Genomic DNA, 18,712 nt, shown 5'->3' on the forward strand with positions numbered 1-18,712 from the left:
TGTAATCATCTTCTGTAAAGACTTTGTTATGGGTGCAAACAATTGTGGCACAGGTTAAAAACAATAATTGAACAATTTCCTCTGGGAAAATGTACTTCAATTAGGTTGGATTTTCCAACATCTTCAAATTTAGATTAAGCTGATGCAGTAAAAGAAATTATTCACAGTAATGTGTTTTTACAGATCTAATCAGCGTGAAGCCTGAGTAAATTGCCTTTCATCTTAGATTAGTTGCCGTAAAGACGGTATCTAGCAAACCGGGAAAGAAGTGTTCTGTTGTCCTTGTCAAACTGAGCCCAGGATCAATGCAATGTCGCGAAAATGCAAATGTAATAAAGTACGGAGGGGCTCACATGACGAGGAGAAGGCCGTAGAGGTAGGAGTCTGAGAAGTCAGGAGGATAAATGAGCTTCAGAGGCAGCTCTGCGGGAAGAGACAGAAACATTACCCGGTGCAGAGGTGACCCACAGAAGGTTAAAAAAAATGTAAAGTAGGTCAGGACAGACGCCAGGCACACACACACATACACACAGAATGCGCTCTCATGACACGTGTGGCTCGACTATCTCATGGAGCTCAAACTGTTGAGGGATCATTTGTACCAAAGTTGTCCTGAGTGACATTCAGGAAATCCGTCTTAGACGTCCTTCTGGCGTCCAGCGCGGATCGTAGGGGAACGTTGTTCTCCAGGATGAAGTACGCTGCCAATGAGGAATAATTACAGAATAACTGTCATTCATATAACCAGGAAATATAACTGGTGTTTTTTTATTTTTAATGAACAAGATGGTTACATTTTGAAACAAATAGCGACTGCAAAATTATAATGTAAAGCAAACAAAATGCACCGATCCGATATCAATACCCGTATCGGTCTTGATATTGAAACAAAAACTATATTGGATATTGGTGACAATGTTCCAGATCCATAAGGGCAGATCTATTTAGTCTAATTCTATGCCTTGTACTCTGAGTGATGTCATTCTTTATATCTTGTACATTACTTGTACTAATGCGTAAATTATTTTCAACCTTTTCCAGAGGTATCATGATTTCTCTCAAAATGTCTGATTTTTCACTGGTTATTCTAATTTTTTTGACCTGCATCATAATGGATTTATATTCTTCTGTTCTCCAATTCACTCATCAAACCACTTAGAAATCATTTTACTTTTAAATTAATTTTCAACGCATCTTTCCATCTTAAAATCAACACATTGGTGCTGCATCACATTCAATTGGCATAAAAAAAAGAATTAATTACATAAATGCTGCAAAGCTGTTTTCTGTTTCACAACAGCTGCAAGGAAAAAATAAAAAGAGTAGTTCCAAACCACAAAAGCAAAAAATACTTACAGTCCATGTTGCTGAAACTGAGAAGCAGCACAGCTGGAATACCAGGACCTGGAACGTAAACGCAACAGATCAGGCAATTTGCAAAAATGAAAAGTAAACCCAACTCAACTTTATTTCAATAAAACTCAAACATTTAATTGTGATACCTAACACATTATCAGAAATTTAGAGTTACTGTTGGTTCTAGTTTGGGCTTAGAGTACTTTCACTTGTCTACTTTCAGAATGATTCTTTTCTTAATCTTGATTAAGAAACTTTTGTTTCAGAAACATCTGTGTTCATTTGGTTTGTCATGTTTGCAGGGAGAGGTGAAAGTCGGAGACCTTGACAGTGCAGTATGGCGCTCTGAGCATTTGGACTGATGTCGGCGTCAAAGAACAAGCAGTCTTTCTTCAGGTCACAGGTGAGGCATTCCTTTGAAAATGAGCCACTGGTCGATAAACTGCGGAGGAAATGGGGACCAAAATGTTCCCGTTATCCTTTCTGAAAACGGGGAAACAAACATAAAGCGGACTCGATGGTTTTCACCTGTATAAATGTCTCTGTTGTGGTGCCTTCTCAGAGCTCAGAAAGTATCTGTGGGAAGGAAAGCAGGGCTGTTAAACTAGTACAAGGTCACAGATCTACTGCATTTTTCTGGCTACTAACTCAATAAAACATCAGTTTGAGTGGGATTTATTGAGAGAATTGCAACAGATGTCCCAACATTTAGTAAAAAAAAAAAAAAAAGACACTTGCATGATGTTTTTGGTTTCATCGTAGGCTACGATTCTGATCACCTCCCAGTTTCCAGATGTCAAGTGACGAACTTCAACTGGGTTGCTTCTCGACTGAAATAGAAAAAAAGTAGCTTTTGTTTGCGTTTCAGAGTTGGACAAAGACCAAGGGAGTTATATTCTGTAACTAATCACTATGTATTCTGTAGGAAAGGGCTAAGGAATAAGGTTCATATTTTCTGGTAGGACTGGACGATACGGCTGTAAAACCTAACAAGGTATCAGTCTATCAATAATTATTGATTGGTCTTTTGTTTCAAATATCAGAAATACTGCCAAGCTGGTGGCGTGACCTTTCCTGCTTTATCCCACAGTTCTCACTCCACGCTGTTTTTTTATTTTTAAGCACTTATGAGACACGGTGGAAAAACCTGAAACTGCTGCTGCGCAAGTTACTCAACGGGTTGTTGCTAGGTAACCAAAGAGTGAGTTAGTTGATACCACCAGCCTAGCTTAGCTTGCTACATCTCTCAAAATGCTGTGCGGTTCTGGCTCAGAGTTCAGTTCATATTCTAAACATTATTGAATATTGATTATTCTACCAGCTGTATTATTTATTAATACTGATCACGCGTCTATCGTGATGTATATTGTTGTTGATTTATTGCCCAGCGTTAAATGGATCGACAACTATTGTCCAATTTCTCTGTTGTTGATAAATTTTGTTCTGAAATTACAATGAAGCTTCAGCTGGAATAAATAGTTGGTTCAGTTCTATTGGTTGTGAATCAAATGTTAAAATGTGGAATCCAACCTGCAGCAGAATACAGGGTGAAGACAGGAACAATGTTTCCTTGAAGGGATTTGATTTTAAATTACAGCAGCATTCGTTGGAAAAGCAGCATGGCTGGGATTAAAATCAAAGCTCCCCATGATAAGATCTCCCTGGAAATAAATCCTTTCTTTGCTCTGAGTCTTATTGCCTGGATATTTTCTGCTGCTGGAGGACAGAAATGGAACAAGAGAGACACGCGGAGAAAGAGGAAACAAAGTCTGATTTCAGTCACCTTTTTGGAGAACATGGCGACGTGGTGGAAGTCTCTGTGACCTCCATGTCTGACGGGCATTGTGAGGAAAATCCTGCTCAGGTCCTCCGAGAAGAGCGGCTCCTGACTCTGTGGGGGGAGAAACGGGGAGGCGAAACATTTTCAGCATGAATGCTTCCTGGCTTCATATCTGTCTGTTAATGTTTTTGGGTGATTCTTATCATTTGCCAAAATATTTGCGTTTATTTTTGCTTGCGGACGAGGTTTAACACAAACATCTTTAGTTTTCGCGTCATCTTCCTGCAACCTTTTAATAATTTCTCAGGTAAAAGAGATTGTCTTCTACTCAAATTTAGATACAGATGAACTTCTTCAGTTTTGGGGAGCTATTTCTAATAAAAACAGTTTCTCCCTTGAAACTGTATACTTACATAAAACTGTTAAATGATTTTAATTTCTTTATTTACCTGCCTGGTGAGCCATGTGTCTGAGGACTCTTCATGTCTCTGAGGAAGAAAAAGCAGCTTTTATTGGCATACATAAAAGATTTAAATAAAGAAAGTACATTTTTACAAGCAAAAATATTATAATAATAAAATACAATACAAAAGTAAAGAAAAACAGCATAATACATAAATAGAATCCAATTTATTCTCATGTATTGTTTGTATTGTGCTTGAATGTATTAAAATTACACTGACATGATTTTGTTTTGTTTTTTTCAGAAGATCCATAAAATTAGCTAGAAATATGAGGATAATACAAAAAAGTTACAGTGAAAAGCGCATATCTTTAAAAGTATTTGCATTTTTTTCAGAAATATATGTATTGGGGTACACAAACAAGAAAATACAGGAAAGTTAGCACATTAAATGTAAATGAAATTATTACAGGTTTCATTTTGTAAGTTTTATTGTGCTAACTTTTATTTTTATAGAAAAATTAGCATTCCCTGCGAAATCGCCGTGTGAATACTGACTACAGAATAATTTTAAGTCGATTGCAGAAATGTAAGAAATGGGAAAAATGCCTAAAGAAAAACAGTTTGAAAGGAGTGAAAACTTACAGTAAATTCAAAATTCCCACCTAAAGTCTTAGAAATCAGAACACTCACTGCTTTAAAAGCTAAACTGTAAGGTCACAGCAGTCTATATGATAAAATGAGCTTAAAAGCTAAAGCTAGCTGAAATACTAATGCATGCAAGTAGCAAGTTGACCTACAGTAAAATAACCCAAGCAGAGTGAAAAACCCATAAAGCTGAAATGAGCTAAAATGATAAAGCTAGCTAAATTACCAATCTAGGCTAGCACTAGCATGTTGACCTATGGTACCATATGCCTTGCAATGTGACAAAAAAAAAAAAACATGTAATGGCTAAATGAACGCAAAAGCTAAGGTTGGCTAGTTTTAGCTTTTGTGCTGAAGAGTTCCAAAGAGAAATATCCACATTTTCAAAAGCATGAAAAGAAAACGCTCAGACCTGGTGACAGACTCCAGTTGTTGCGTCACAGACAGTCAGAAGTGAGGTGTTCTGAGGACGGTTGACCCACCGCACAACAAGGCGGGTGTTGTTTATCCACTTCACCATGGTTATGTAAAACTCTCTGATAATCAGGTAGAACAATAAGACATAATGATTGGACATTTTGATGCTCTCAACACTGTGCAGATGTTTACTTGTCTTCACCTGAGTCTGATCTGATCTGGGGGATGGAGCTCCTGAGTGTTCGTAATGCCAAACAGGTTGACCACAAACAGCTTGACAGTTGGGTTCCTCTGACCGGCCTGAAGTAGAAAGCATAAAAACAAATGAGGCATATAAGGAACAAAAAAATGAATGGTGCAAATGTCTTAAGTCTTTCCTTATTTCTTCCCATTTTTATTCCAAGCAGTCTGACTTTGACCAGTTCCGTATGTATGTACTTAAGTTATTTTTCTATTTTTGTCAATTGTAAAAATTTGTGATGACGTGCTGCAAATGATGTGTTGGAAAGAGTAGGCACTTCTTAAAGAGACAGAGGCCCAATTTCAAGGCTTTAAATTGCAAAGAGAAATTTCTTTGAAGTCATGTTTGATATACATACATAACATTTTTATGAAGGAAAGTGACACATAGTGTCATTTCACAGCACTATTTGTGCCCAAAAAATGCATAATGCCTCCCATCAAAATTCTATTTTTCATCACAAATTTATCAAGAAACAAGAAAACATCATTTAATTTGAAAATTCCACAAAAAGATTAGCATGTTTTTTTCAAAAACAGCTCGGGCACTCATCAGATTCTACAAATCCTTACCATTGGGTAGGGGTACTGGATTCCTCGGGGGTAAGTGCTGCCAGTGAACTGCGGCAGAGCCATGTTGGGCACCAGGGTGTTGTCGATCCTCAGGAAGGCCAGCCGCTCTCCGTCAGGCGACCACCAGTGAGCCAGGTGTGAGTGGAGTATCTCCTCTGACAGAACAAAACTCATGTAAAATCCCCCTTGTTCTTTAATTGTCTGGTTAATTATATAAGCTGCCCCTGCGAGAAGTCTCAAAATTAGTCGAGAATAATCAACTGATTATACTTTGCTAAGACTAACATAAAAGCTGAATCACCAAATGTCCTTCATCTGCCAGGTTTTTTTTTTTTTTTGTGCTGCTGCTTGTCCAAAGCTTTCCCAGACACTTCAAGGATTGCAGAGGCTTGCTTGTTTTTCATAACTAATCTCTTTAGTTTGTCTCATCTGCTCTCCTGCACTCTGAATGCCAAAAACAAAGCTTTGGAAAAACTGATTTTTCACTGTAAACTGTATCCACCAATTGTGACTGTGACAAATTTCCCTCAGTATTATGTAAAATAGATTTTTTTTTCAGCTTTACTTTACTTACTCATCAAAACACATCTGGGATGTTGCCTTGATTTTTATTTATTTATAATTCTCTAATCTTCCGTGGCAAACACTCGGTTGTGCAAAACGCCTGGGTGGAGCTAGCGCCGCCTTTGTGGATGAAGCTTCTCCTCCGAGCTGTAGTTTCTAAGTTTCTAAGCTTCTGAGCTTTCGCCTCACTGACTCTCCAACTCAGCTCCTTCAGACTAGCCAGGAGCAATTAGCAAACACCTGGTAGAAGTGGGCATCTGCTGAGCTCATTATGCAAACTACTTTTTCGTGAAACACCGGTAAAGACGTTGTTAAAGGGTAAATAGAGGACCAATGTTGTGGTAACTTCCTGGAGGCAGAGTTTCCGAAAGAGCAGGAGTTCTTAAAGAGACAGAGGCCCAATTTGAAGGCGTTATATTACAAAGTCAAATAATATTTTATATAGGTAGCATTTTAGTTACTTGATTGTGCTACAAAATGTCATTATGTGGATGGACAATGTATAACGTTGCCCCTTTAAACATCTGAGGGAAGGATAAGTGTGGCGATTTCTCCAAGAATGAATCTGCATCAAACACTCATCAAATCCACAGTTTGCTTTGAAAGCCCAAACATCCAGAGAACTGTTCTAAATAAACCCACCTTCATACAGCCAGTCGGCTATCCCGTTGAAGATAACGCCCTCCATCCCAGAGGAGGTGATCCTCAGAGAGCTGCTCTTCACATCTGACTGATAGTAGATGTTGTTCTCAAATATGTAGATCTGAGGAGGAAGAGTGGACAATATCTTTATCGCTACAAGAAGGTATTTGTTCACTTTGGTAGGATTTTTATGGAACATTGATGCAGCTGGTCTGGTTTGGATCATTGACAATCTGTACTCATCAGATTGTCTGGAAGATTTGCCAATGCCCCTGAACAACATCTCAACTCTTCACAAAAGCAGATCCCTCAGAAAAGCCCAGGCAATTTTAGCCTTTAGGTCAAAGTGGGTTACTTCAGATTACTAACTATGTAAATTTAAGATGATTAAAACCTCCAGTTTGGATTCCAACCAATATCTGAAACAAGTTGTGATTCTTTGACAGTGGTTGCACTCTAAAACATCCCAAAGAAGAGAAAAGAAACTTCCTGAATAGCAGTAATCATCTAAAACTTAAGTAAAGTCATCATTAAAAACTGTAACAATGTAAAATAAGAACGGAAAGGGCTACAAAGCAGTGATTTACAGCTAAAAACTACAAAAATATCTCACTGTTGACAAGAAGTTTATAATACTGGTAGATACTTCCAATCACGAGGTTATTTTAAGAGAGATTTCTTTCTTTTTCTGTTGAAAAGTTAACATAAGTCAGAAAGTAACAGCTGTATAACAATTTGAGACTGTACAATATAGTTTTGACTTATTACCTTTCTATTCTATTGCACATTTCCACAGGAGTGATTTTAGTGAAACTGCTGAAATGTAACTGCTGTCAATTCATCTAAATTTCTATATAAGGTCTGGTGCTTTGTGCTCTTAGTAATAAATGCAAACCCTAAAACAGTTAATTTTACTGTTTACAAAATGTGATAGTTTCAGTATAAAGTGTGTTGACGTGATCATAAAGCAGTATATTGAAATAAGTTTTAAAGTAAGTTTTTTTATACTCCACAAAAAGTGTAAGGAAAAACAACTTGTTTTGCCCACCTAATTCCTCTCAATAAGCTGGCTGAGCAGGACAAAACGTAGACATGAACACAAACACACTCAGACAGAGAAGGTAAACAAGCAATATATTGTTCATATACATCGAAGCGGCTCCCTCTGAAGAGATGAAGAATTTATGGCAATAACTCAAGCGAAGGAAGAGGGAAAACGAAGGAAAACGAGGGAATATGTCTTACCAGCTGCCGTCCCTGCCTTCCCCAGGCTGCATGTTGGAGAACAGAGTTTTGAACCTCAGGTGGGTTCAGCTCCCATACCTCCCTGATGAAACACGACAACATCAACAACCGCCATCTGTTTCAGCGACAGAGGAGCTAAAGCCATTCCTTACCTCGTATTGATGTTGTACACAATGTACGATGCCGTGTATGAGTATCTGTACACCTGCAACGACAGCAGAGACAATCACCAAAAGCAAACACTGATAGTGTTGAGGCTTTTTGATCTTAGCCACTCTGAGTAAATAAAACTGCAAAAGCTAATGACCCTGAGACATCCAGGAAGTAATAAAGTATATGACACAGTGAAAACGCTGCATTCAAATCTTATATTTTAAACTAAATCCACTGAAAGTAAAATCTTTTAATCCTACCATTATGTAAGTAAATTATAGTTTGTTTGCCTTATTTGGCATAAATAAATAATTTAATACCTATTTCCTTAAAAAAATATTGTTGAGCAAATCTTCTTTGAGTAGAAATGTAAATAAACGTGTAACCTGTGACAGTTTGTCCCAACATCATCTTTTAAAAACCAAAGGAAAAACAACAAAACAGAGATCTGTAATAAACTAATTGTTTTTCATCAACATTTATAGATTAAAGATTAAGAAGTCTCCATGTCATATTACATTTATACTCCAGGTAAAATGGAAGTTAATTTATCAGAACTTCAGAGAAACTTTAGCTAAACAAAAAAAGGCATAGTACATATATTTTAAAAATCCTAAAACTACATTTTTTTCAAAATGGGACTGTTGGCACCAATTGTCCCTCTGGTAACTGCAACAAATACAATCTTAACATTTTTAGGTTGGTACATAGATGTAGCTACATAGATGTAGCAGAGTTCATGGTTGAATTCTTTAGTGTGAGACAAAAGAGAAAATCCACAACCAAAGTAATGCTAAAACATTACTATGACATTTCTTGCTTTGTGAATTTGTTGATTAAAGTATTCAACTGTAAAGCTGAATTATATTATTTTTTGTAAACTCTTGCATTCATGCTTGGCTAAAACGCTGGACACTAGAATCACAAGCACCACCAGTCAAAGTTTTAAAATCGGGGAACATTTCTCCAATCCAGAAGGAATTTCTTGACCCTGAAAGCCATTGCTTCTGCACAGAAATGCTCAAAAGCCTCTTTTCCATAACTCCTCAACACGCAGAGCACCTAGTTAGTGACATGCACTGATTCAGTAGGCAGGTCAGATGATTTAGTTTCCTCCAGTGTACTCTGTCTATAAAGTTGAAAACGTGTTCGAGTCTGCACCAAATGTCAAAATGACAGATAGCTTTCAGCTGTTTTCAGTCATACTTTTAAAATACTGGAAAATATTCGGGGAATTGGGGAGTTGTCTAACAATATAGTACCCACCAAGGCCAGAGGCATTAATTCTTGAAAGCCCGTCCATGTGGCTGAATAAAAATAATTCTGCAAAGAGTGGGCCAACATTCCAACATAGTGATGTAAAAGAGGGAAAAGCAGATCTTACTGCCCGAGCCTGCACAAGCATTAGTAACATCTATGATTAGGGCCACAGTCGGTTTAGATTGTTGGGAATCTTCCTTTAGAAAAGAGCATTTTTTATTTCAGAAGGAACTGAAAGCTTCACTAAGAGGTGATTCTCTTTTGCCAGAGCAACAAATGAAAGTGGAATTTAATTAATTAAGGTGAATTTTAAGGTGCACTCTTCCTTTCAAATGAGAGGCTGACAAGCTAAGAAATTATATTGGCAAAGCAATCACTGGAGAGCATAATGTAGAACACACACCCTTTGCTCTATCAGCTGCAGCCGTATTTCCAGATAACTGATGGAAAGCCTTCACTGTGGGGAGAAAGGAAAGCCCTCCTGCAGGTTGACTGATGGCACAAATATTACTGGGAACCCGGTGTTTAACCCCCCCCCGAAATTATGCAAAACAAATCAGCACCTGCTCGGGTGCAGGTGGTACAATTTGTTCTCAGAGGGAACTGCAAGAACTTATGAGAGGAGCAACGGATTTATTCAGCCCTCAAAAATCCAAATTATCAGAGCAGCCCTTTGCCAAAGCAGAAAAATCACTTGTCAGAGAAAAGAAGCTGGCAAATATGAATAGAGACATCACAGGTGGGCGGTGTGTGTATGTTCTTGTTTTTATCATGTCATGGGGACCTCCTTAAGGGGACCAACTTTTAGGTCCCCATGACGTGACTGTGTAAACAGATTGATATAAAAAAAGACAAAAATGTGTTTCATTGTTTGAATTTATAAATAACGGAGTATGAAACAGAGTGCATAAAAGACTTTAAAAGTGTAAACATTTGTGCAAATATTTAGTTGACTAATATTTAACACTACAGTTTTGGAACAGTTTTAAGACAGCTCTATATATTTGTTTATCCAACTTTTTCAACTACACTTATTTTGTAATAAAAAATCATTCAACCACCAAGGGGCTCTTTCACAGGAAGTGACTCATTGGACGTCAAAATTGGAAATCAACGAGGAAAGTGCTAATTTTCATTTAGAACAAGCACATGCTAGCAGCAAGCACGATGGAGAAATTTCTTCAAACTCTGGAAATTTTCTATGGAAAAGAAAGATTTTTCCTGGGGGTTCTGGGTTTGATCAGATGATGAATTCTCATAGAGAACCCCTTGGGCTTCAGCCATCCCCAATTTTACAACATTCAGACTGTCGGTTGACACACAGCAGCCTCATGAACATAGGCTGCTGTATTCATGAGGCAAAATAGGTCCCCCAAAAAGTCCTATTTTGGGGGACCTTTTGATCCCCCAAAATAGATCTTACCTCAGGAACCATAAGTTGTACTTGGATGACTAAGGATGCAGAGGAATCAGCACTAAAATCATCAGTGTATCCCTTATTTCAGGTCCCAGGGGTACTAACAACCCAAATTTGGTGACATTATGAATTTCCAATGCATAGTGTCACTGGACATTATGCATTATGCACATGGACAATGGATAAAGTGTATCATCCAGCGCAAAATGTACTGGACAATGCAGCGCAGCGGGAGTGCACACTGCATAGTCCAGTGCAGTGCGTACTGGATTTTGCAGTGCGGTGTGCACTGGATTGTCCAGTGCATCTGATGTGTTTCTTAGAAACTTAATGAGTCCTCATGAAGTAGTGTCCAGACAGGTTGATGACCCTACTTTTGAAATTGAGTTATTTGAAGCTGTGTACCCTAAGGTAATACAGCCATAAATATTGTACAATATTATTTATGAGTCTATAGAACCACTAGAAAGTGTGGTCCCCACAAATGATGAAAAAATTTGGTCCTCATTCCCCATGGAAACCAGTCTGTGTGTGTGTGTGTGTGTGTGTGTGTGTGTGTGTGTGTGTGTGTGTGTGTGTGTATGCATATGAATGATGGCAGCACTGGGTATTTCAAGGGAGTACAATGGAAATCTGGCAGGATATAAAACAAACGGTGAGAAGAATGGCTGACACCCAGGATGAACTGCAATCAAAGCTGGTGTGATTATAACGAAAAAAAAAAAACTAAACACCAGCTGTTATGCTGGGAACCTTTTATTTATAGAAATCAGCTTTAATTTGAAGCTCACCTGTTTGACATCATATGCGAAGAGTGCATACTTCAGATCTGGAGAGAGTGAATATTTTGCCACCTTGAAAGACACCTAGAGGTAAAGAGGCGATCATTAAAAATAGGTTTAAATGGGATGAATTATGTCAGACTCACAAAAAAAGATTTCACTTGAAATGCTCAAAACTATTCATCAAACTTCAAAGACTTGGATCTCATCATTAAAGATGAATTGTCTGAATAGTAGTGGAAATAGGCAAAAAAATAAAAAATAAAATAAGATTCACAAACGTTATAGAGTGGGGTTGACTAAAAAGTAGAAATATTAGCTTTTAGACATGCCATTCTTTTAATAAATCTAAATAAAATCATGCAAGCTTTTCAAAATTGACAATTTTGGAGCGATGTCCATCTCATTTCCTAACAGGAATAAAAAAGGAAAATAGATGGTAGACAAGGATGGAAGAGCTGAACAAAGGCAGGTAGGATGAAGGATGAAAGGACTTTAGGGAATAGAGGAGGCAACCAAATTGAGGCACAAAGAGGAGAGAAGATAATGTGGGTGGAAGTAAAGTACAGACATGGAAAAGGCAGACGAGAACACATAAGCAAAAAAAAAAACCCGAAGGAATGGTAGATGGGAAACAAGGGAAAATGATGGAAGGAAAGAAGGAAAGAGAGAAGCATTGTCGGCCATTTTTGATGTGTATTGATAATTTTTAACAATGACACTCGATACCATCGTACCGATAACAATGGTATTGATATACCATCTATTGTATTTTTTTTTTGGGTCATCGACAATGTTTTTGTTTCATCAACAATACACAGCATTATATCCCAGTGGTGACAAATAGATCTGTACCTAAAGACAGGATACATATTTATGATGTGTTCAGAGAGATCCTGATGTGTTTCTGAGGTTTAGTTCTTAGTTTATATAAATCAAGAGGAAAAAGTTCAGACACATTTCCATCTGTTGCGTCAGTTTCTGAAACAAAACGTCATCTTTTCTCGAAAAGTCCCACAGCTTTGAGGAAACGGAAGCAAGCTGCAACACTGGCTCAAATCCTAACCTCCAGTTGTCATCAAAGCGGGCTTTAAAGCTTTCCAGTGATTCTCGGTGAAACGTGGGTGAGACGATGACAAAAATGGACTGATTTGTTTCAGCGCACAAGGATTATGGAACAGCAACAGGATTAACACGATGCCAGCAGAAAATGGCTAAATTTAACAGGAAACATCAATTATTCACTTGAGCTGCAACTCAGGATGTGAATGTATATTCCTGAAGGTAACGCAGCTGCAACCATTGTGGAATATCTGGCAAAGTTTGAGGTGAGATTGTTAAAAGTTTTCTTGGTTTCATTCTCGTGAATATGCTAAATAAATCTAATTTTAAAGCCATACAATTAGTTAAACTAATAATGTGCATAAATCGATATCTTTCATCCTCAATTTGTGTTTTTGCCACTCTTACTCCAAGATTTAATGCAATCTCTAATTTCTTAATACAGTAAAACTGTTACAAAACTGCTCCAGCCTGCATGAAATCAACTTTTCGGTAGTTAAAACGCAAAGTGTTATTGATCCCAGTTGAAGTTTATGCACAACAGTGGCTAAAGAGCATTTTTTTAGTCGTGAAAATGTGAAGAAATGAGCAATAAGAGCGGTAAGAATAACTTACAAATGTGGCGTTCTTCAAGATGACCTCTGTCTCATTCAGGGCGAAGTTGAACATGACGACGTCACCGTCTCTGTTTCTGTACACCACCTCCGAGTCTGAGAGCAAAAGCAAAGAAAAATATCAGGAAAAAAAAATACAAAAGGAGCGTTTAAATAAAACAAAGTAGCCTAAATTTGTGCTTTGAGTATATTACTTCTGTATATACTTCAAATTGTTGCACCGGACAACCCTTCTCAGATTACAACAGTTGCTTCTTCCATTTAATTGTTAAGGTTTTTCCATTTTGGCATTGTTAATACTCACCTGTAACTTTCTGATTTTAATCCCCCATTATTTACATCATAAGTTCTTCCTGAGGCGCATTGCTGTTAGTTTTCCTCTTAAAAAGGGTTTGTTGTGTATCAAAGTATGTTTTTGACTTTCCTTATCTATTTTTTATGTCCTCAGGTGCATATATCTTTCTGTCCTGGCATTGCTTTGAGAAAAATTTGGTTCCAATATAATTTTTGTTTTTTTTGTGTGTGTTTTTTTCACACTTCACTGTTTCCAGATCCCGAAACGTTTTGTTGCGTCTGACAAAGGTAACCAATGAATGCTTCCAAAAAACTGACATCAAAAGTGCAAAATGCTCACCTTAATTTCATGAACAATTTGCAATAATAATTTAATAATAAAAATCAGCAAGAATAATTAAAAACACATTATGAAAATGAGCGCCCACCAGATAATAGGAGTTATTCACTACAAAGAGTCCACCACTCTGATTTCACATTGAAGTGTTGATTCAGAGCTTTTTTATTTATTTTTACCTTCTGCTTGGACTGGCCTCTCTGTCCATTATAGGTTCAAACAGCGACACACACACACACGCACACACACACACACACACAATGTCCTGGATCTGTCTCATTACGGTCCGGTCCTGGCTGCAGCCAGCAGCGAGAGGCTAATGATATGCAGGGAATAAAGAAAGGCTGCTTCATACAGCTGCATAGGTCATGTTCATGTCTTTTTGAGAGAGAAAAAAACAGCAGATTTGTGTTTTTTTTTTTTTTTAAATCAGTCTGTTTAATTTACAAAACACAAGAGCTGAAAGTCCAAAGTCTCTGAGTTTTTCATAACAGTTCCATTGAATCCCGACAATGTATATCTTCATAAAGTCAGTTTAGGTCAATAAAAAGTCTTTACATTTGTTTTTTTCTATTTTCTAAATATGCCCACCTTATCACCTATGCATTTAAATAGACAGGGACATTTTAAAAAGTCTTTTTTAAGCTAGCTTTACATCATTTTTACAAACGTCTTCTAGTGCCCGAAATCCCAACATGCATTCTTCCACTCATATTTCACGCTGAACCGTTTAATACACACTGAAACGGAGATTAGTTTTTAAATTCCCCGAGTCATTTTCTGTCATTCTAATCCAGAAGCAGCCGCAGCCAGGCCTTTCTTCACCTTGCCTCCTTTTGGAATCTCGGATCTCATTTCGGAATGAATTTGTAGCTGATTGCGGCTGAGAGAAATCACTCTCCTGCCGCTCAACGGGTTCAGGCTGGGCGTGTGCGCTAATGCAGTTGGAAAAAGAAATCCAAATGTGGATCCACATTTCTCAGTAAGTCGACTGGCAGCAAGGGTTATGTGAAGGCGCCTCAAATTTAAATGCGCAGGGAAATTAGAGTGTTTTTAGGCTAGCTGTGCATCGTTTTTACGAAATCCTAAGTGGTGCATTTTCTCTTGTAAATCAAGCAAGCTTTGTGTCTGCATTCACCTTTATTGGCCCGTTGATGAGCCTGTTTGAGTTGTGTTGACAGATCCATTATCCTTGGTAATTGAGCTTTTTCAGCAGATCCTTTAAGGCGGCCTGTTTCTGCTCCAAACTGGAACAGGAATTAAGCCGTCCTTAATTTGTTCGCACTATAAGGTGTTTTGTCTCTTACAGACTTCTTCTGCCAACATTTGTCACACTAAAATTAGTCAGATTATCAAAAATAATAGTATCAGAGAGGCTCCCTGGCATAATCGCCTGTTTAGGATCTTGCAGTAATATCTCAGACTTAAAGGTGAAGGATGAAACTTTTAGAAGCAATGGTTATTTTTACATATTTGTGAAAATTGTCCCCATTTTGTGACAGTATAACATGAAATAAAATAATAATAATAATCTAAATCCTCCGTCTCTTCCCTGTAGTCCTACAGTCATATGCAGAAATGCACTGCTTGGTCAGAAACAGCCAATCAGAGAAAGGAGGAGGGTCTTAGTGCTGTCAATCATGCTCGTGTAAGCTCTAGTCAAACTAATGGCGGAGAAAAAAGTTACCATTAAAGGAAAACTGTTTCTCCATCACCATCGGTGGCCATGCTAACTAGCTAACATGAAGCTTTTGTATAAGTTGTTGATGTGCAGTTGGAGTAATTTATGTAGGACAACATACTTATTAGATTTTTGTGCAACAATAAACCTGCAGAAATCATGTTTATTGCTGTGTTGCAAGAAGCTTTTAGTGTGAAAATAACTATTTTCCCTTTTTTTTGGAAAGCGTATTATCAGCAGGTGGAGCTGTTCAAGCAATTTAACAGCAGACTGATATAAAAACAGAGGAAAGTTGGTTATTTACCGATAATATTTATATTTCCTTACCCTTTCAGCCTTTTAGCACCATTAACAATATAGTGTATCAGCGAAACATCCCACAATTCTCTGCTGCATCATGGTCAACCTCTGACACTCCCCAAAACATGTTGGCTAGTGTTGGCTTTTCATATTAGCAGTGGTTACCAACTGAGAGCTGGCCTCAAAATATTTGCATAAAATTGCACAAAATTGCACAAAATTGCACCTGAAAGAACGTACTATAAGATGTTTTGTCCCTTATAGTACATCTCACATTACAATATAATGTGAGATGTAAATATCTCATATTAAGTACGTTAAAGTGAGATGTCCAGCTAGAGTGATGAAGGTTTTGGGCTCAGTAAACTCTGCTCAGGTAGTTTGATAATTATAGGACTCACTATTTCTGCGTTTGTTGAGGTTTTTCTAGTGGAGTTAGTTTCCTGTTTGTTGTCCTGCATAAGCGTCTGGATTCCCCCCTCCCCTCTCCTTGTTCTTGGCTAAATCCAATGTAATCTATTCAGAGCAAACAGTGTAAACTTCATGAATAAATCACTCATACACAATTCAGGGGTTAGTCTGAAAATGCACATCACACAGCGATTATACCGTTCCCGTGGAAACATCAGATCACCGTAGCATCCATAATGCTGATAAGCAGGGAAACAAAGCGTATATTTTCAACTCTGCTTTAGTTTGATCTGTCTAACAGGTGCTGAATCAGATTCAAATGCAAACCGAGAAGAGGGTTTTTCATTCTAACCTTCACAATAAGCTGCATTTGCTCACTCAAAACAAATTGTTCTGTTTTGAACTTTATCACCAAAGCCAGTAGAGTATGAGATGAAGCTGCTGCGTGTTCGGGTTGAATTTCCTCCAATATCAACTCCTGGCGGCTGCTTCCCGCTTGTGAATAATCCTTCTCTCTGTTGATTTTTTTGAACTTTAAAAACCTTCCCTGGTTGTTCAGCTATAACAGTTGCTTATCTACGGTCATTGCTTTTGTGTGTCCACTCTGTAATCATGTTACCAAAACGCCAATTTTCACAGGAGTGATAACACTGTTTTCATAAGCAGCACCTTTTTTTTCCCTTTTCCCACTTTAATCCTATATAAAACCAGGTTTCTACAAACACCATTATTTGTAGAAACTATTTTCTTATTAGAATAATGTGGAGGAACGCATCAATAATCCCAACTGCGACCAAGAGTGAGGACAGTCTTGTTGACAATATAAATTCAGCAAATAAGAAGGCAGAACTTCCTGCAAACCTTCACAATAAGAGCCTTACATGTAAATAAACTGTAAACTGATAATTGTCCTGGGTTCAGACTGAAGAATTCATCAAATTCATCAAATCATTTGATGAATTTAATAAAGGACGGTTGTTAAATCCAATAATATATTTGGCAACTACCCTTTACGAATAATTAATATGAATAAAAATGCTATACAATATTAACACTACTTGTATGATGTTGATGACAACATTTATGTGTTGTATTGCCTCAGAAGGTTTTCTGCAAACCAAATCTTAGTTTTCCTCTTGTTTCTAAGCAGCACTGATGTGAAACATTAATTCCAATAATGTTCAACTCTTTAATTTAATTTTTTATTTTTTTTTATTAAGACTGAACTCTGCAAGCTTCAATCTCCCAGCTTGACTCTCTTTCTATGATTACGTTTTCAAAGCCTGGCTTGGACGCCTCCACACTGGAGATGCTTTACGCTTGGTTTCCTGCAATTTATGAACAGCCATTTGAAGAAACGTAGGAAATCATTTCATACGCGTCCCCCTGTTCTGTTAAATGTCGGCGCGGCCACCGCTGAGACCCAACTCTGATGGCGAAAATAAGTCTGAGGTTGTCAAGAAATGCAATTTCCATCGGAGGCTCGGAATTAGAGCTGCAGTGAAGTCGGAGCCGGAGCCGCGTCGTCTGCACCGCCTCTCGGCTTTCATCACACCTGATGGAAACTACTTTTACAGCATGCGGCGCGTCAGGCTGCAATTCCCCCCATTTCATCATCAATCTCAATAACGCAGCTAATGGGACAGCTGACCCTGTGGGGCTGAAAACAAATCATCACAGTGGTGCAAACAGCTCCAGTCGGGCTTCCTGCAGTTTGGACGGAAGGCGAACTCAAAAAAAAATCAAAAAAAAAAAAAATAATTCATTCATGTTGATGTTATTTCTGATGAAATAAGAACGCATGTCTGAAGTCTAGGAAAAAAAAGACTTTTGTGTTAGTGGTAGACATACTTTTCTTACTTAAACAAGTGAACTCCTTGATGGACTGGTCTGCATGCAAACCGCTCAATGTTTTGCCTTAAAAGAAGCTAGATGTTTGGATTCAGCATAGACATTATCAAAAATTTATAGAGATCAACTTTTACAGCTGCATGTAGCCAGGTGGTCACTTTGAGATTTGTCTGCTTTGTTATCAGAAAGGGTAATAAGTTTGGAGTTTTGATAGAAAAGTTACCCTATTTTTAATAGTGGAAAGCTTGTGCACATTTTTCTACCACACTTTTTCCTTCCACTTAACTTTCCACCAGTATGTTTGGGTACAGACTGTCGACAACAAGAGTTTTTTCATTTTTTAAAAAAATATTTACAGTTTTATAGAAATTCGATTGTTGGTTTTTGTTATCACATTTTCTACCAGTTTTTTCTTCCACTTAATTTTCCATCAATATGGAATATTGATGGAAACATCAATACAGCACGCCATGAACAGCAAGCTGTTTTTAATCAATGACTCTTTAGATTACAACGTCTCTGAAATATAAAATTTCTGGATGAAGCATGCTCTTTTTATTTGTCTGATGCAATATTTAGTATTTTGGTTTTAGCTGTTAAGATGTCAATATAATGAGCTAAATCTTAAATGTACACGTGATGTATAAAAGAAAAAGGGATGTAGTTATTTTCTACTAATTGT

General features: G+C 37.6%; 1 protein-coding gene across 3 annotated transcripts in view; it reads right to left on the reverse strand.

Moving 5' to 3' along the window:
- LOC106958015 (inactive dipeptidyl peptidase 10-like) overlaps positions 1–18,712 on the reverse strand; it is a 59,211-nt gene that overhangs the window by 10,170 nt on the left and 30,329 nt on the right. For all 3 annotated transcript variants that reach the window (XM_015049665.1, XM_015049666.1, XM_015049664.1), the window contains exons 4-19: positions 13,158–13,252; positions 11,490–11,564; positions 8,021–8,073; positions 7,869–7,950; positions 6,624–6,744; positions 5,418–5,572; positions 4,807–4,904; positions 4,600–4,723; positions 3,586–3,624; positions 3,140–3,247; positions 2,095–2,186; positions 1,885–1,932; positions 1,680–1,798; positions 1,357–1,404; positions 603–701; positions 354–423 (exon numbers count right to left, since the gene is read on the reverse strand). In XM_015049665.1, the coding sequence (XP_014905151.1) occupies positions 354–423; positions 603–701; positions 1,357–1,404; positions 1,680–1,798; positions 1,885–1,932; positions 2,095–2,186; positions 3,140–3,247; positions 3,586–3,624; positions 4,600–4,723; positions 4,807–4,904; positions 5,418–5,572; positions 6,624–6,744; positions 7,869–7,950; positions 8,021–8,073; positions 11,490–11,564; positions 13,158–13,252 (1,426 nt within the window). The remainder of the gene's footprint in view (positions 1–353; positions 424–602; positions 702–1,356; positions 1,405–1,679; positions 1,799–1,884; positions 1,933–2,094; positions 2,187–3,139; positions 3,248–3,585; positions 3,625–4,599; positions 4,724–4,806; positions 4,905–5,417; positions 5,573–6,623; positions 6,745–7,868; positions 7,951–8,020; positions 8,074–11,489; positions 11,565–13,157; positions 13,253–18,712) is intronic.

Source organism: Poecilia latipinna, unplaced genomic scaffold, assembly GCF_001443285.1.
Source record: "Poecilia latipinna isolate Pla-1442-1.1 unplaced genomic scaffold, P_latipinna-1.0 Scaffold956, whole genome shotgun sequence".
NCBI lineage: Eukaryota > Metazoa > Chordata > Actinopteri > Cyprinodontiformes > Poeciliidae > Poecilia > Poecilia latipinna.